This window comes from Dama dama, chromosome 4 (genome assembly GCF_033118175.1).
Source record: "Dama dama isolate Ldn47 chromosome 4, ASM3311817v1, whole genome shotgun sequence".
Classification (NCBI taxonomy): Eukaryota; Metazoa; Chordata; class Mammalia; order Artiodactyla; family Cervidae; genus Dama; species Dama dama.
The window spans coordinates 48,662,796-48,677,340 of NC_083684.1; the positions used below are offsets into that span (position 1 = coordinate 48,662,796).

General features: G+C 62.8%; 1 protein-coding gene across 3 annotated transcripts in view; it reads right to left on the reverse strand.

The window, feature by feature from the left end:
* Positions 1-14,545, reverse strand: part of PEPD (peptidase D) — a 118,657-nt gene continuing 104,112 nt past the window's right edge. For all 3 annotated transcript variants that reach the window (XM_061138963.1, XM_061138962.1, XM_061138964.1), the window contains 4 exons: positions 12,019-12,167; positions 4,409-4,593; positions 978-1,169; positions 1-542 (listed from right to left, as the gene is read on the reverse strand). In XM_061138963.1, the coding sequence (XP_060994946.1) occupies positions 405-542; positions 978-1,169; positions 4,409-4,593; positions 12,019-12,167 (664 nt within the window). In that variant the 3' untranslated portion in view covers positions 1-404. The remainder of the gene's footprint in view (positions 543-977; positions 1,170-4,408; positions 4,594-12,018; positions 12,168-14,545) is intronic.

A 14,545-nucleotide genomic window follows, 5' to 3' on the forward strand; every position in this document is an offset into this window, starting at 1 on the left:
TCCATTTTAGGAAATCTTTTATTGCAAATTCCATTCTGTGTATTGATTTTGAGAGAAAACACTAGAAATGCCCCTTTCCTGAGCAGAATACAAATGACAGCAAAATACACATTTAGTTGCTAGTAAAGAGAACAGGATTATTGAAAATAACGCGATAATTGAAAATTAGCATTCTAAAAGCCGCTGTCACTCAAGCAAAGTAAAGACATTTAGATGACGGGTGTGATCCCACAGAAGGGTAGTAAGAAAGTTTCTCCAGGGAAACAGCATATTGGGTGTGATCAAAGGCCGATGATGTCCTGTGTGATTTCTGAGCACCACTGGGGCCGATCAGCAGGCCGCCCTCCAGGAAGCAACTTGCGAGGCCGGGGCCCAGCCCCCTGCCCCAGGGCACACCCGTGGCTCTACTTGGGGCCAGAGAAGGGAGCAAAGGCCTTGTCCTGGCCCGCCATGCACGCTTCCACCTCCTCCACCGTGCGGGGCACGCAGGTCAGCAGCTCCATGCCAGTGTCAGTCACCACGACGTCCTCCTCGATCCGGACCTGGTCAGACGGATGGACGCTTGTTATTTCTGAGCTGCCTTTGCGTGCTTAGTTTGAGCATCAGGCCCGACAGCGCCAGGCTGAGTGGGAAGAGCCCTTTCTGTGGAGTGGGCAGCACGGCCCGGGTCGGGGTGCTGGCCTTAAGGCCACTGTGGGCAGCTGCTGGGCGGAAGGCGCCTCCCACAGGACATCTGCTCCTCCACCTGCCCACCCTGGCTTGCCCCCTGCCGGGTGGGTGGGAGCCCCTGGAGTGGGCAGAGGTTTTGTAGGAATCTGTGTCGCTTGTGTTGAGGGCTGGTGACAGACCATGAGGAAGGGTGGGCCAGGTGCCTCTCAAGTGAGGAGAGTCAAGACTGTGCCTCCTGTCCTGGAGAACAAACAGGTGACAGGTTGGGGGGCAGGGGAGGGGGCGTTCTGGGAGCAATCAGCACTCACCCCACCAAAACCACGGAAGCGCTGCAGGACCTCGCGGTTAAAGAAGCAGGCGCGGGCCGGGTCGGCCAGGGCCTCGTCCAGGAGGTGGTCGATGAAGTAGATGCCCGGCTCCACGGTGAGCACCATGCGTGGCTCCAGGTGCCGAGCGGTGCGCAGGCGCCGCAGGCCGGGCTCGTCAATCCGATCCACGCCCTGGGTGGGGGTAGGGGGGTGGTGGGGAGAGGACAGTGAGGGGGGCACCCAGAAGGGCACAGCCCCAGGCCAAGGCCACCGCCTCGGCGGGAGGCAGACAGAAACGGGCAAGTGCGCAGGGCACCCGCCCCTGCCCGTGCAGGCATCCACACGTGGGGCCTGGCTCGAGCCCCTTGGGTCCTCCTGGAGCCGCAGGAGGCTCTGTGACCTCGGGGGTCTCCAGCCCAGACTCAGACTTGCTGGGTCGTCCACGGTACTTCAGATAAAGCCCTCTGCTCTCTGCACGCTCCCCTAGATTTCTCGTGTCCCTGCCCCTTGTCACCCCTAGAACTGTGCCCCATGGACACTCGTGTGCACACACCCAAGGCATGCTGCCCCTGCTGACCCAGGGGGCTGGCTGGGGGTCCGGCTGCCTTACACAGGCCCTCTCCCCGCCAGGGGAGCAGTTGAAGCCAAACCTGTGAAGCCAAAAAAGCTCTTAGGAGGCTGCAGGGCCTCCCAGGCTGCAGCTTTCTTCCAGGCAGCTGGTTTCCAGGCAGAGTGGAAACCAGCCCTGAAGTGCTAGGCCTGGCTCCCTACAAGCCGAGGCCCAGGTTTTCCGTGTGGCTTTCCAGGAAGAGGGACAGGTGCTGTCAGCAGGACACCAGCCCTGGCTTGTGTGTGCACAGATGCACACTCACCCCGTGTGCATGGCCTGGGGGTGTGGCCCACGAGGAGCACATGGGGCAGCTCCACACCACACCCATGCGCTGAGCCTCCGCTGGGCTGTGGGGGACTGGCTGTCAGCTCTCTCCCCCAGCACTCACATGGGCATGGCCAATGGGGCAGGTGGCACCTAGGACACTTGCAGAAATTTCCCTGCCTTCCCCAAGTCCTGGAGGCACCCGTCCGGCCTTTGGCCAAGGCCTGGGAGCAAGCGCGCAGCAGGCAAGCTTTCTGGTCGGCCTCTGAGCTTGCCCTGCCCCGCTCATGGCTCTATGCTGGAAGCCCAGCTGCTGGAGATGGAACTGTCATTTCTGACTGTTTGGGGGCCAAGAACATCAGACTTCAATTAGTGGTTCATGTAAGGTAACCAGAAACGGGCTGGCTCAGCCTCCATCCATGGCTGGGCACAGCAGGGAAGGCTGTGACCGAGATTCCACGAGGGCGGGGCCAGCGGGGCACTGTGTGCACGGCCGCCCTGACCAGGTGGGAGCCAGGCTGGGACGGAGGTGACGAGGGGGCACCAAGGCCCTGTGACCCCTGGGCACAGACGCCCATCTAGTGTGGTGTTTGACCCCACAGTACTACGTGCCCGGAGGGTCTGGGCAGGAGGGCAGGGGACACAGGACGGCACAGTCTGGGATGACGGTCCCTGTGCTCAGGTGAGAGGTGCTGGGCGGTGGGTAGCAGGGGCCTATCTCCTGCCATCTGAAGCCTGCGTCTGCCCCCTGGGCAGCCCCTCCCCTCCCTTCCCTTCATGCTGCCCCCAAGAGCCAACCCTTTCTTTCCAAGGCTGTCAAAGTCAGGGACCTGGCGGAGGCTGAGAGCTGACGAGGTCTTGCCTCCCTGATCTCCTTGGTGGCTGAGGGGCTGTGCCAAAGGTGGGGGGTTTGCTCAAACTTCTACAGACGGCCTTCTCTCCAGAAGATTTCAGGACCACTGCTCAGACTGGGGGTGAGGGGTGAATGGAAGGGATCTGGGGGGCACAGGAGGATGTGCCTGCCCCCTGCCCACTGACTGTGACCCCTGCAGAGCATTCGCTCCCAGGAGTCTGCCCTATAGGCCTCACCAAGGGACGGCCAGATTAGGGCTGGGAGAAGGATGGAGGCGGGGCTGAGTAGCGAGAAGACCCCATGAAGGGGAGAGGCGGAGCGCCCAGCCCCTCAGGCCTGGGGACTTCAGCCTTGTTGGGGGTGGGGGGACCCTGCTCACGCCGGGTCCATGCCGGCTTCCACTTGGGCTCAGGGCTTGACCGGGCCTCCGCTGCACTGGGCTCCGGGCAGAGGAGACCCAGATGTGTCTGAAATAAAACAAATGACTTTTAGAGGAAAAGCCATATTTTTTCCACAATGTTTATCTGTCAGAAGAATAGACTCCGTGAGCACAAAGGACCGCTTACTGGAAAAGATGAAAACAGTTTGCTGCCAATTTTCTCTGGTGGAAAAAAAAAGTGCTTTGGCGACTAATGAATAACGAACCTCAGTTAACAATGTCTGGAAGGCTCTGCTCTTGGCTCCCTGCGCACAGTGTGATGGATAGAAATTAGGAAATTAAAACTGATTTTGTTTCTCCAAATTTAACTGTTTACACTTGAGGAAAAAATAATTGAATAATAATGCTTCTCTTGAGCAATTCCCCCCACCCCCCCAAAATCGTTCTTAGAGCTTTCAAAATACCCTGCAGCTAAGGGGCCAAGCCATCTTGGCTAACTGGCTGGTGGGCCCCAGGGCGTGCACCGATTGCATAATCCACCCCCCTGTGCTTCGGGCACCTGGCCAGACGGCAGGGCCGGCTCACCCCCACCCAGGGCCTGTGGAGGCTGCAGCCACCTGCCCGGCAGAGCCTCCTGAAGCCTCAAGCTTCGTCTGGGTGGTCCTTTCAAGGGTCGGTCAGTAGGAGGGGGAGGGGAAAGCCTGGCCTAGAGATGCCCATACAAGCCTCCCTGTCCCGCTGAGCATGCCTCCAGGAGATGAGGAGGCCATGGGGGCCCTGTTGGCCCAGGCATCTGGGTGGATGGAAGCTGAACCGTCCAGCTGAACCAGGAGAGGGTGTGGCAGGACTTGCGAGGGGCGCGGGGCTCAGCTCGCCCCAGGATGGACCGCTCACCAGCCTGAGGAGCCTCGTCACACCCGATGAACGAAGCCAGAGGCAGGAGGACATGACGGGCGCACTGCCAGCCCACCAGTGAGACCCAGCTTTGGGGCTCCACTTTCAGGGCAGGTGCCGCCCCCAGCGTGCAGCCCTGGGCCCTGTGCAGAGCACACCCATTGCCCGCCAGGTTCTGTGGAGGCGGCCGCCAGGGGAGACGCCCTTGTGTAAGGACCAGGGCCCTTGGGCGTGGGCAGTGACCTGGGTTGGGATCAACCCCTGGGTGAAGGGGGAGGAGGGAGAGCAGGCCTTGCCAAGACCCCAGTCCTTCTCATCCTGCCTGTCCCCCTACACTGCGGCCGTGTCCCAGAGCCCCACTCCACCCCCAGGGAGGTCCAGGCTCAGCTCCGGCTCACAGGCAGGCCGCTCGGGCCAACGCACCCACTGACCTCAGGGTAGCCTCCCACGTCATGCACGTCGAGTCCTAGGAAGTGGCCGAGCCCGTGAGGCATGAACACGGCTCCCAGGTGGACCTGGACCATGGCGTCCACGCTGCCGGTCAGGAGGCCGATGCGGGTCAGTTCCTCCAGGTGGATGCGGTCGGCCAGGCGGTGCATGTCGGGCCACCAGACACCTGGGGCTCAGAAGGAGGCTGCGATGAGCTGAGGCCTCTGGCAGCCTGGCCAGGGCTTCCCAGGGCAAGGTTGCAGGGAACACAGGAAGCCCTTGCATTGGCTGAAGGTGGGGAGCCTGAGGTGAGGGGCAAGAGCGATGCGGCCCAGGCGGTCCCCCTGCAGGGCTCTCTCAGCGCAGCTCTGGACTCGAGACCCCTCCTCTCTCTCCACTGTGCCCTCGGGGCTAGGCTCCTCTCATCCACGGTCACCCGCAGGGGCCCAGCTCCTGTTGTGTGCTCCCAGGGCCAGGGGAGCCCAGTAAAATCTTTGGCACCAGGAGGAGAAAACCATGTGTCCCCAAGAGCCGAGGTGGGGTGGGCTCAGTGAGCCCCAGACAGAGGCTCAGGTGGGGGTGGGGGAGGGGCGTCCCTGCACACCCCCGCATGGGGGGCTGAATCGTCCTTGGAGCCGCTGTGGGGAGCAAAGGTTTCTGGGGTGAAGGTGCAGCCGGCACAGCCTCCCAGCAAACCGGCAGGGGTCTGTGGCCCTGTGGCTACGAGCACCAGGTGACCATCTCCGTGGTAGCCCAGATGTCCAAACCCTGGGCTCTAATCAAACTCATCCCGGCCCCATGTTTCTGGGGCAAAGGTCACCATGTAGAGCATCCCCAGGCACCGAGTTCTGAGGAGTGCAGGCTCTTCGGAGCTGCCTGGCCCCCAGGGAGGCCCTGAGGGGCTGGAGCCTTAGGCCCTCAGGGAGCGGCCTCCAGGAGCCTCGCTGTCACTGGGGCGTGGCCGCCTTGCCCACTGGGCTCCACGAAATGACGGCACCAGGTGCTCAGACTGAGCACAAGAACCTAGGTTGGCAATGCTCCCTGCCCCACCTTAAGAGGGCGGAGTTGGGGGCAGGCCATGTGCCAGCCGAGGCCAGCAGCCCTGGGACGAACGGGGCCACGAGGACAGGGTGGGACCTGCACCCAGAAAGAGGGCCAGGGCTTGACCCTGTGGCCCCTCCATGTGGGGCGTAACCCTGGCTCCCAAGGGGCTGCTCAGCCATGCCCTGATGATCTCGGCTACAAGAGGGGAGCACTGGGATTCCACACCCCAAGGGGCCTTGCTATGGACCCTGCACTGGTGAGGGGTGGGCCACCAGGATCCGAGCCTCTGGGGCTGGCAGGGAGCAGATGATGGGCCCGACAGGTAGAGGGAGATGAGACACAGGCCCTCCCCTTTCAGACACTTGCTGGGCACCAGTCCCCCAGGTGTCCCCCTACCCTGCCAGAGACAGTTGGCCCATGTTTGGGGTCTTGAGCTGGCTGGAGACCCAGGGCTGATCCAACCTCCTGAACCCAGGACCCAGGGTCTGAGCTGGTGGTGCTGCACCCCGATCATCAGGCAGTGGCCAGTCCCCAGCCCAAGACACAGGGAGGCCAAGGGTGGAGGAAGCCCAGTCTTGTCCAGAGACACAGCCTCCTTGGAGTCCAGCCCTGTTCTACCTGCCTTAGCCCATGAAGTGGGGGTGGCGTCCTGGGGTCTGGTTACAACCACGTCGGCGCGGGTGGCTGGGTCTGCACCCCTGGGGGTGGAGCCAGCGTGGGGAGCTTTTCTCTGATGGTCTGGATCCTGAAATAGAGACCTTGTTAACCAGGTCCCAGCTAGGCCGCTCACCTGCTGTGTGGCCTAGGCCGGCCTTCACCTCCGGGAGCCTCAGATGCTTCCTTTGTCAAAGAGCCGTGACACTGGTTTCAGAAAGCTGGCTGTAGAGCCTCTGGCATCTACTGGGGACCGGCTCAGTAAGCTCCCCCAAACTGCCACTGTTCACCCATCACGTGTGGCCAGTCAGACCCTAGTTTCGACACTTTATGATCAGTGCGTCCCTGGGGCACAAGCCAAGCCTGCCCAGCCTCAGCCACTGCTCTTTTCCTAAGACTGACTCACCCGCCTCGCCCTCCTCGGGCCAGGGACCCCTGCCCCAGAAGCGCACCGGAGGGCCCTGCACGTCTGACCCTTTGCAGAGCCGGCTGGCCCGTGACCCTCCTCCTCGAGGTCTCAGCGTACACATCCGCCCCTGCTGGAGTGATCTCCCCCATCGTGATCGCTCTGCTGTCCCGGCCACTACTGTCTGCACCTTGTTCCCTGCACAAGTATGCTCACTTGCTTCTAGGGTCTCTCCACCAGGAGGGCGGCTGCCTCTCCAGGGCACATCACGGCTGGGCAGAGCGGGTGCTGGTCCAGGGGTGGGCGTGCAGCGCCCTCTTTCCTAAGGCCCGCCCCTGCCCAGGGCCTCTGGGCCTAAAGAGTAAGACCCCAAGTAACCCTGCGAACTCCGCTCCCATCACTCAGCCTGGCCCCGGTGAACCGGGAAGGGCCAATGCCCCAGGGCAGCTCCATCTCTCTCGGGCAGGGCCTTTTCGGGTCGCCAAGCAAGAGGCCCGGGAAGCAGGCTGACTTCAAACCTGGCTACCTTCCACAGTGCGGGGCTGCGGTCTCGGCCGGGCCCAGGCAGCGGGTGGGAATCAGGTATAAATCAAGCTCTGTGCTGGCAGCTCGGCTCCCCTCCTGTCTTCGCGGCCCCTCGTGGGGGCCGGACGTGTGGGCCCCGGCGGTCCCCGCGGCGCCTGTAGTCTTCCTTGCCTGCGCGCCCTTGGGGAAGGCCGTGCACACGGCTCTCTTGGCCGGGAGTGGGAGTTTCTGCCTGTGTGTGGTTAGGGTTGTGACAGTGATTAAACCTCCAGCAACTTGGCCCCAGTGTCTGGCCCGGATGGTGGTTACAACACCCACGGCCAGGGCAGGGGCCCCTGAAGTGAGTGGAGGTTACTGTCCTCGGGCGAGGATGCAGGGGTGGGCACAGGCCAGAGGGTCTCCCTGCCCGCCTAAGGCCCCAACGCCCCGGCTCCTCGGCCTCTGCAGCCCGTGGGCACATCTGAGCCCACAGGCCTGGCCAGGAGCATCGGGGGTCCCCCGAGCTTGCTCACACTGGGAACACTGCACCGAGATCGTGCTGCAGAGACCAGGTCATCTGCCCTGCCCGCCCTCCCACCGCCGGCAAGCACCGAATCTCATCCTCTCTTCCTGAAACCTCTCCTGACTCCGGCGCCTCCGTGGGCCCCCACCTCTCCGGGACCCTTGCCTGGCTCCTCCAGACTCCTCACCCCGCTGCCTCCTGTAAACGGCCGGGACACCGGGCCATCTCTCTGGAGCACGGGTCAGACCAGGCCAGTCCCCGCCCCGAGGACAGAGCCCCAAGCTCCTTGGATTGGCTTCCCTCTCCAGCTTCATGCCCACCCACTCCTGAGGTGCCCCTGTGCCTGCCACCTGCCACTCCCTCCGCTAGGACACCTCACCTTCCCAGTCTCACTGCCTGGCCTCCTGTGGGCCTCTGCGGAGGCTTTCTCCAGGAAGCCCTCCCTGACTGCCTCTTCCTTTGCTGCCCGAGCTGGGCAGGGCTCGGTCTCTGAACCCCGAGAAGGCGGGGCCCTCTGCCCTGCTCCGAGTCTGACAACCACGTGGCCTGACCGGGAGCCCCAGCCTCCCTGTGGCTCTCTTGCAGCCTGTGCTATGACTTGATGGGCCCAGGATTCACGTGTGCTCCCATCCCCGCTCCTCTGTGCACTCGGGCCCAGGGTAGCAAGGCGGCATCTGTGTTTGCACTGCACCACCTGCCTCTTGGCTCAGAGGGACCCGAGGCCTGGGGCCCAGGCCCCACTACGTGTCCCGAGCAGCCTCAAGTCACCGACTGGCCTTTGTGCTCACCTGGCCCCCTCGGACCACACCTTCCCCTGATGGGCCGGGAGCCTGCTGGGCCTGCTGCCGGGGCGGGCTCCTGGGAGCCTCGGCAGCATCCATCACGGCCTTGAGGCCTCCTGCCCAGAGCGTGACAGGCCTGGGGGCTCCAAGGCCCGGAGCCGAGCCGGGAAGGCAGCGGAGAGCCCCTTGAGCTACATCCTCACAGCCCATCCAGACAAAGAGCTCACTTCATCCGAAGACAATGGCCCTCGGGGGATGACCGCGCGCCAGGCCCTGGGGGTGCAGGAGGGAAGGCTCAGGGCCGGGGTCCCAGGGCAGGCCCCATGGGCTGCAGGGAAGTGTCTGGCAGGCCATGCTGGCGCGGGGCGGAGGGCTTCCAGCCCAGCCTGCTGCCAGGACCTCGGGGGACCCACTCACCCTGCAGAAGGGCAGGGGCAGCACACGCCTGGGCAGCAGGCACCACGATGCTGAGTTAAGCATGACCACCCCATGCGGTCCCCATGTGGTCCCCCACCCCAAACCCTGGCAGAGAGGCCAGGGAGGGCGGGAACTCCCCCACTGCCCTTTGGCCAGCAGAAGGGCCTCTCTCAGGCCAGAGGGGGGACACAGTGCCTTCACCAAGCACAGTCCTGGCTCTGCTGGTTTCTGCCCTAGGGTGCCCCCGGTCTGCAAGGCATGCTGTCCCACTGCCTCTGCCTGCTGGGCCTCTGTGCCCAGCACCATCTCTGAGGCTAGGCCTCCAGGGGAGTCCAGACACTGCGGCCCCTGCCCCGACCAGGGAGGGAGGCAAAGTTGGCAAATGGACCCTGACCAGAGTCTGCAGAACGAACGACCCTGCCCCGACCGGTGGCCAGCTCAGACACCGACTCTGGTCCCTGCCCTGCCCACAGCACCTCCTCCTCTCGTGGGGGCCGGGTGTCCTATCAGCAAGCCCATGGGAGCCCGCGGAGACAGGTGGTCAGCCCAGGATGGGCGCCTGCCCTGACGCGGAAGCCTTGGAGAGATTTGCTTGCATGGGCCAGAAGCCGGCACGTGGCCGCTGCACCGACCCCCCACCCCGCCGAGGGGCCAGTGAGGGTGGCGCTTCCCCCAGGTGCCGCCACTGCCTGGCCGGCCCTGCTGCTCTCGTACAGCTTCTGAGCGAACTCAGCCCTCCTTCCCAGGCTGCCTCTGCGTGGCAGGGCGGGACACTCCCCCGTGGCCCCAGGCCTGCCTCACTCAGGATCCCTGTGTGCTCCAAGCACTGGCCCCTGCCCCTCCTCTGGGCATCTCGCTGTGACCCCGGCTGTCTCTATTCACTCGTCCCTGGAAGGCGCAGGAAGCAGTCACACAGTCTCTGCGGGTGTTTGTCTTGGCCCAGGAGCCAGGCCCACAAACCAGGGGCATTTCCGCTAGGACCGGGCACGGGGCTGACCTGGCCACAGCCTTTGTGCTGCTGTGGGGGGTATGGCTACCCCCTCTGAGGGCAGCGCTGTGAGCATAGGACCCCTGGCCTGCCAGGCCTGCCTGGCATGTGACCCCCAGGGAAGAGTGTGTCACAGCCTTGAAGAATGGGGTGGGGGGCACGCTGGGGGCTCTGCTCCCTTCCCCTCCACACGGGAACCTTGAGGCCCCAGGGCAGGCCAGGCCTGTGCCCCGCCGTGTGCAGGGGGAGGCCTGCCTCACAGTCCCCAGGGACCATCTCGGCTGAGTCTGGCCTGGTGGGGCCTGAAGCCTTGTAACCGCCCCCAAAGTGACATGGCCAGGCAGTCCCATAGGACCTTGGTGCTGGGACCCTTTTCAGTTCAATGTGTGGCCTCCGGGACTTGCCTGTGGACCTGGCCACTTTCTGAGCAGAATTGGGGTTGCTTTGTTGATCGACTGAGCCGGCCAGGACACCAGCTGGGGACGTGCCACCCAGAGCCTGCCCAGGACCACACTCTGTACCACGGCCCGGAGCCAGAATCGGGTCCACACAGGTCCCTCTATGCTCCTGGAGGGACCTGCCATGGGCTGTGGGTGCACCAGGGTCTTGGGGCCGTGCACCTCCATGCACTCCCACTGGCCCAAACCTTTTGCTGCAAGTGAAATGCTTATCACTTAAACAACTAACGTTCAAAGCTGGACAGAACCTTCTACTCCTTCTCTCCCTGGGGTAACGCGAGGATATCAGGAGGAGGAGATGGTGCCCCTTACTCGGGGTGACGGCTCCACACAGGCAGAGTTTTACAGGTAACAGGTGCCATGTACCGGGGTTTAAAGGTCAGAAAGTATAAAAGGCTCCCGGTGAGCACCCTCCCTCCTCGCCGCGCCCCACCCGGTCTGTCAGTCTGTCTGGCTGGCTCCCTTCCTGCCCCTCCCCCTGTGGATTTACAAGCACTTGTGAATCCATGTTCTCACAGCCCTCGCCCTCTTCATCATCACCTTCTGTGAATTCACCCGCTCCTGTGCCGCTCTGTCTTTATGCAACAGTCCGCCCTGAAAGTGTCCACACTAGCCCCTACCTAGAGAGAACTGCTTTTTAAACACAGCGCAAGCTGCTGCTCTCTTCTGCAACCGCCACACCAGGCCAGCCCTGTTGACGCCGTCAGCTGCCCCGAGCTGAGCTTTCAGGTTTCCTTCCTTGTGTCCTTTTTCGGGTGTATCTGAGTTCCTCATCTTTGGACTCATCTGATCACCAGGCTTTATTCCCGCTGGACAAGTGAGAGTGTGGGCCCGTCACCCCTCCCCGGCTCCCTGGCCTCTGGTGGCCCCGGCACTGGATGGGGGCGTCCGGAAAGCCCTGCTCACGGTTTGCCTCCTCGGGAGGCGGCAGCCGCTGCTGAACCCTCACAAGCAGCACTTGGCCGGCAACGACTGGACACGGGGTGGCAGGGGCTCCAGGCGGAGCCATCAGATTCTGGGCCCTCAAGGGGCCACACTCTGGGGCCTTTACAGTTTAGGGGCTCAGGATCTTTTCTTCTTTTTCCCTTTGTAAATACAATAAATTTCCTACATACAAATGAGTTCAGTTCTGACAACGTGTTCGTTAAGTCCGACCAAGTTAGCCTAGGTATCTGACTTTTCTAGACAATGCCAGACACGTGAACTAATTTAAGTGACTGGATAGGCGCACGCACATTCGCATCTTTGAGAGCTCGCGACTTGAAGGTTCGCATGTTGGGGACTGACTGTAAAAGTTCCGTGAAGAAATACAAGTCTGACTGCCACAGTCCCCCTGATTCCAGTATGAACTCAGAGTCCAGCCTTCAAGGCCTGTCAGGCCAGGTCCTCAAATGGCCCCACAGCCTCTGCTCATCACTCGCCACACACCGGACAGACACTCAGCTCCTGCCCACCCAGAGGCGAGTGTCCACACTGCCAAGCCCTCGCTGCAGCAGCCGCTGCTGTGGGACAGGGCAGCGGACATGCTGACATCCCAGTGGCCAGTGTGGACAGGGAGATGCGCAGAAGGAGAAGGTGGGAGGGGATGGGGGGTGGCCTCGGGCTGAGCTCCCTGAACCCCCTGGCCCTGTCTCTGCTTGGTGGTCAGCCCTCTTTCCCAGGAGTGATGCTGGGGACCCACTAGCATCTGGGGCCCTACTGGCTGAGCATGAGATGGGGGGACAGAGTCAGGTCGCTGCAGAGTGCCGGACCTGCTTCTCAGAGGTGCCCCGCCCCCTGGCCACCGGCATCCCCTTACCAGGAGGTCCTCCCCCCAGGCCCCACCCCTGCCCTCACCTGGCTTCACGGCGCTCATGACGGCCCGGCAGCTCCGCAGCACCGCCTCATAGATGGCCTTCTGGTCTGGGGTGAACTTGCCGTTGGCGGGGAAGGAGCACGTGATGTCAGAAGCGAAACAGTAATATTCACCGCCCATGTCGAACACGCTGCCGGGAGAGTGGGGCGTCAGGCTGGTGGGACCCTCGGGGGCACCTGTACCCGCCCCAGCCACGCTTCCCTCCTGCTGGGCACTCAAGGCCACCAAACCAGAGACTTCTTGCAACACGGCCTGTGCAGACAGCAGCGTGGGGCCCTCCTACCCCACTGTCTCCTCACGGTGCACAGGCAGTCAAGGACCCAGGGGCGCCCCGGGAGGCTCCCGCTCCAGAGCAGGAAGGTTGGGGGGGAATGTGGCTGCCCACACACCACACCCTCACGGCCTCTGCGGGCCAGGCCCCTGGACGCCTGGCTGTGGGGATTCCCTGAGGGAGGGGTGGAGGAATCCCCAGGCCCCGACCTGCCACCTGGCCTCCACAGAGGCACTCTGACAGCGCTGCCCCCACCCCCCCAGGGGCCACCCTGCACCCAGCATGGGCACAGCTGCAGCCCACAGGGCAATGCTCATGGGAGCCGGACGGGGCCTCGGGACAGATGCACCTGCCACACAGAAGACGTGGGCTGAGGCGCGGCGCCCACCTCTCACAGGCCCCAGGGCCCCAGTGAATATCCCGACTTGGGGGCTGCCTGGCCCCCAGCATCCCCGGGCCACAGAGCAGGGACCAGGAGGCACAGAGGTGGGCGTGGAGAGTGTGGGAGGAAGGCAGAAGCGGGAGCCGCGAGCCCCTGCCGGCGGTGGCAGGGCGGTGCTGGGACAGACAGCAGGCTGCTGAGTCAGGAGGCCGGGCCACCGGGCCTGCCCTCTGGACACCCATGACAGGGCCCCGAGCCACGGGGCTGGGCCAGAGTGCGGGGAGCCAGGCTCCCACACCCTCGCCGCCTGGCCCTACTGTCAAGGGCAGGTGAGAATCCCGCCTCATGCACCCTCCACATGGGGATAAGACAAAAACGAGGGAGGGGCTGCTGGGTCCAACCTTGGCTCCCACCAGGTTACCCACAGAGAGGAGTGGGGTGCCCAGAATGAGCAGCCTCCCTGTCCTGTCTCCTCACCAGCAGGATGCTGGACAGCGGGCCCAGAGCTGGACCATCATGGGGTCAGGGTCAAGTCATGATGCTGATGGTGACAAGACAGCCTGGGGGCATCAGTTCAGCCTCAGGCCCAGGCCCCTGCGGTACCTTCGGGACTAGGGGCCCCGGGAAGGGTAGGGGCGGAGGTGGGTGCCGCTGTCCTCTCTGGGTCTGGCTCCGCCCCGTGGGGGGCAGTCTGCAGCCACTGTTGGAAAATTGGAGCCCCGAGGCAGAGCCACACCTGCCATGAAAAGAGCCTCTCAAACCCCAATTCTGGGCTTCCCTGAGAGCTCAGTGGTGAAGAGTCTGCCTGCCAACGCAGGAGACACGGCTTGGAACCCCTGGTCTGGGAAGATCCCACATGCCTCGGAGCAGCTAAGCCCATGCGCCACAACTGAGTCTGTGCTCTAGAATCCAGGAGTCACAATTACTTAAGTCTGTGTGCCCTAGAGCCCATGCTCTGAAACAAGAGAAGCCACCGCAAGAAGTCCTTGTATTAGAGAGTAGTCCCCGCTTGTCACAACGAGAGAAAAGCCCTCAAAGCAATGAAGACCCAGCGCGGCCAAAAATAAAGAAATAAAATTATTTTTTTAAAACCCCCAAAGTTCAGTGGTAAACACGATGGCTCATACCGCATTCCAAGAGCTGCCTGCATGCCTGTCTCAGGGGACCTCCACCCTGAGCAACTGGCCCTACAGGGGGAGCCAGGGGTCGGCCACGCGGCCTGATGGCAGCAACAGGGACTCCACAGAAACAGAATTGTTTCTAAAGGAAAGTCGTGAATAACTCAGGATCTCAAGATACTCCGCTGGAAATCGAAGTCCCCAGTCGGGCACTTTTTAATCTCCTGTCTTTTTCTGACTGCAAAACATCATAAACTGTCAACAGTGCAAGAAGCACCGGATAACAACTCAGGTGATTCTCAGGTGGTGGTGGGGAGAGCTCAGCCGAACGGCAGAGGAACTTTGGGTTGGGTCAAGGCCAGAGACTCTGGGGGACCCACCCTGGGGTGGGCCAATGTGTGTGTGTCTGCGGGGGGACTTGGGGCTCACTAGACGGGACCCGCTCAGCCCAGGTGTGGAAGCCAAGGATCCAAGGGCAAGAGGCCCCGGTAGACACGCCCAGCATCTGCTCCCCAGGACGCTCTGATGCACCAGCGGGTTGGGGCTGACAGCTGTCTGCAGGTTTACTAGTGCCCCAGGACACATTCCCCCTCCCGCCAGCTGGCCAGGAGGGCGGAGCACATCAGAACCCTAAACTGCAGGGAAACCAAGGCTCTGCACACTGGCCTGGCAACATCTCAAGTCGGGGTCAGCAGCTCAGAGCCCAGAGACGGGCTCTCCTGTCCTCGCTCCGGCAC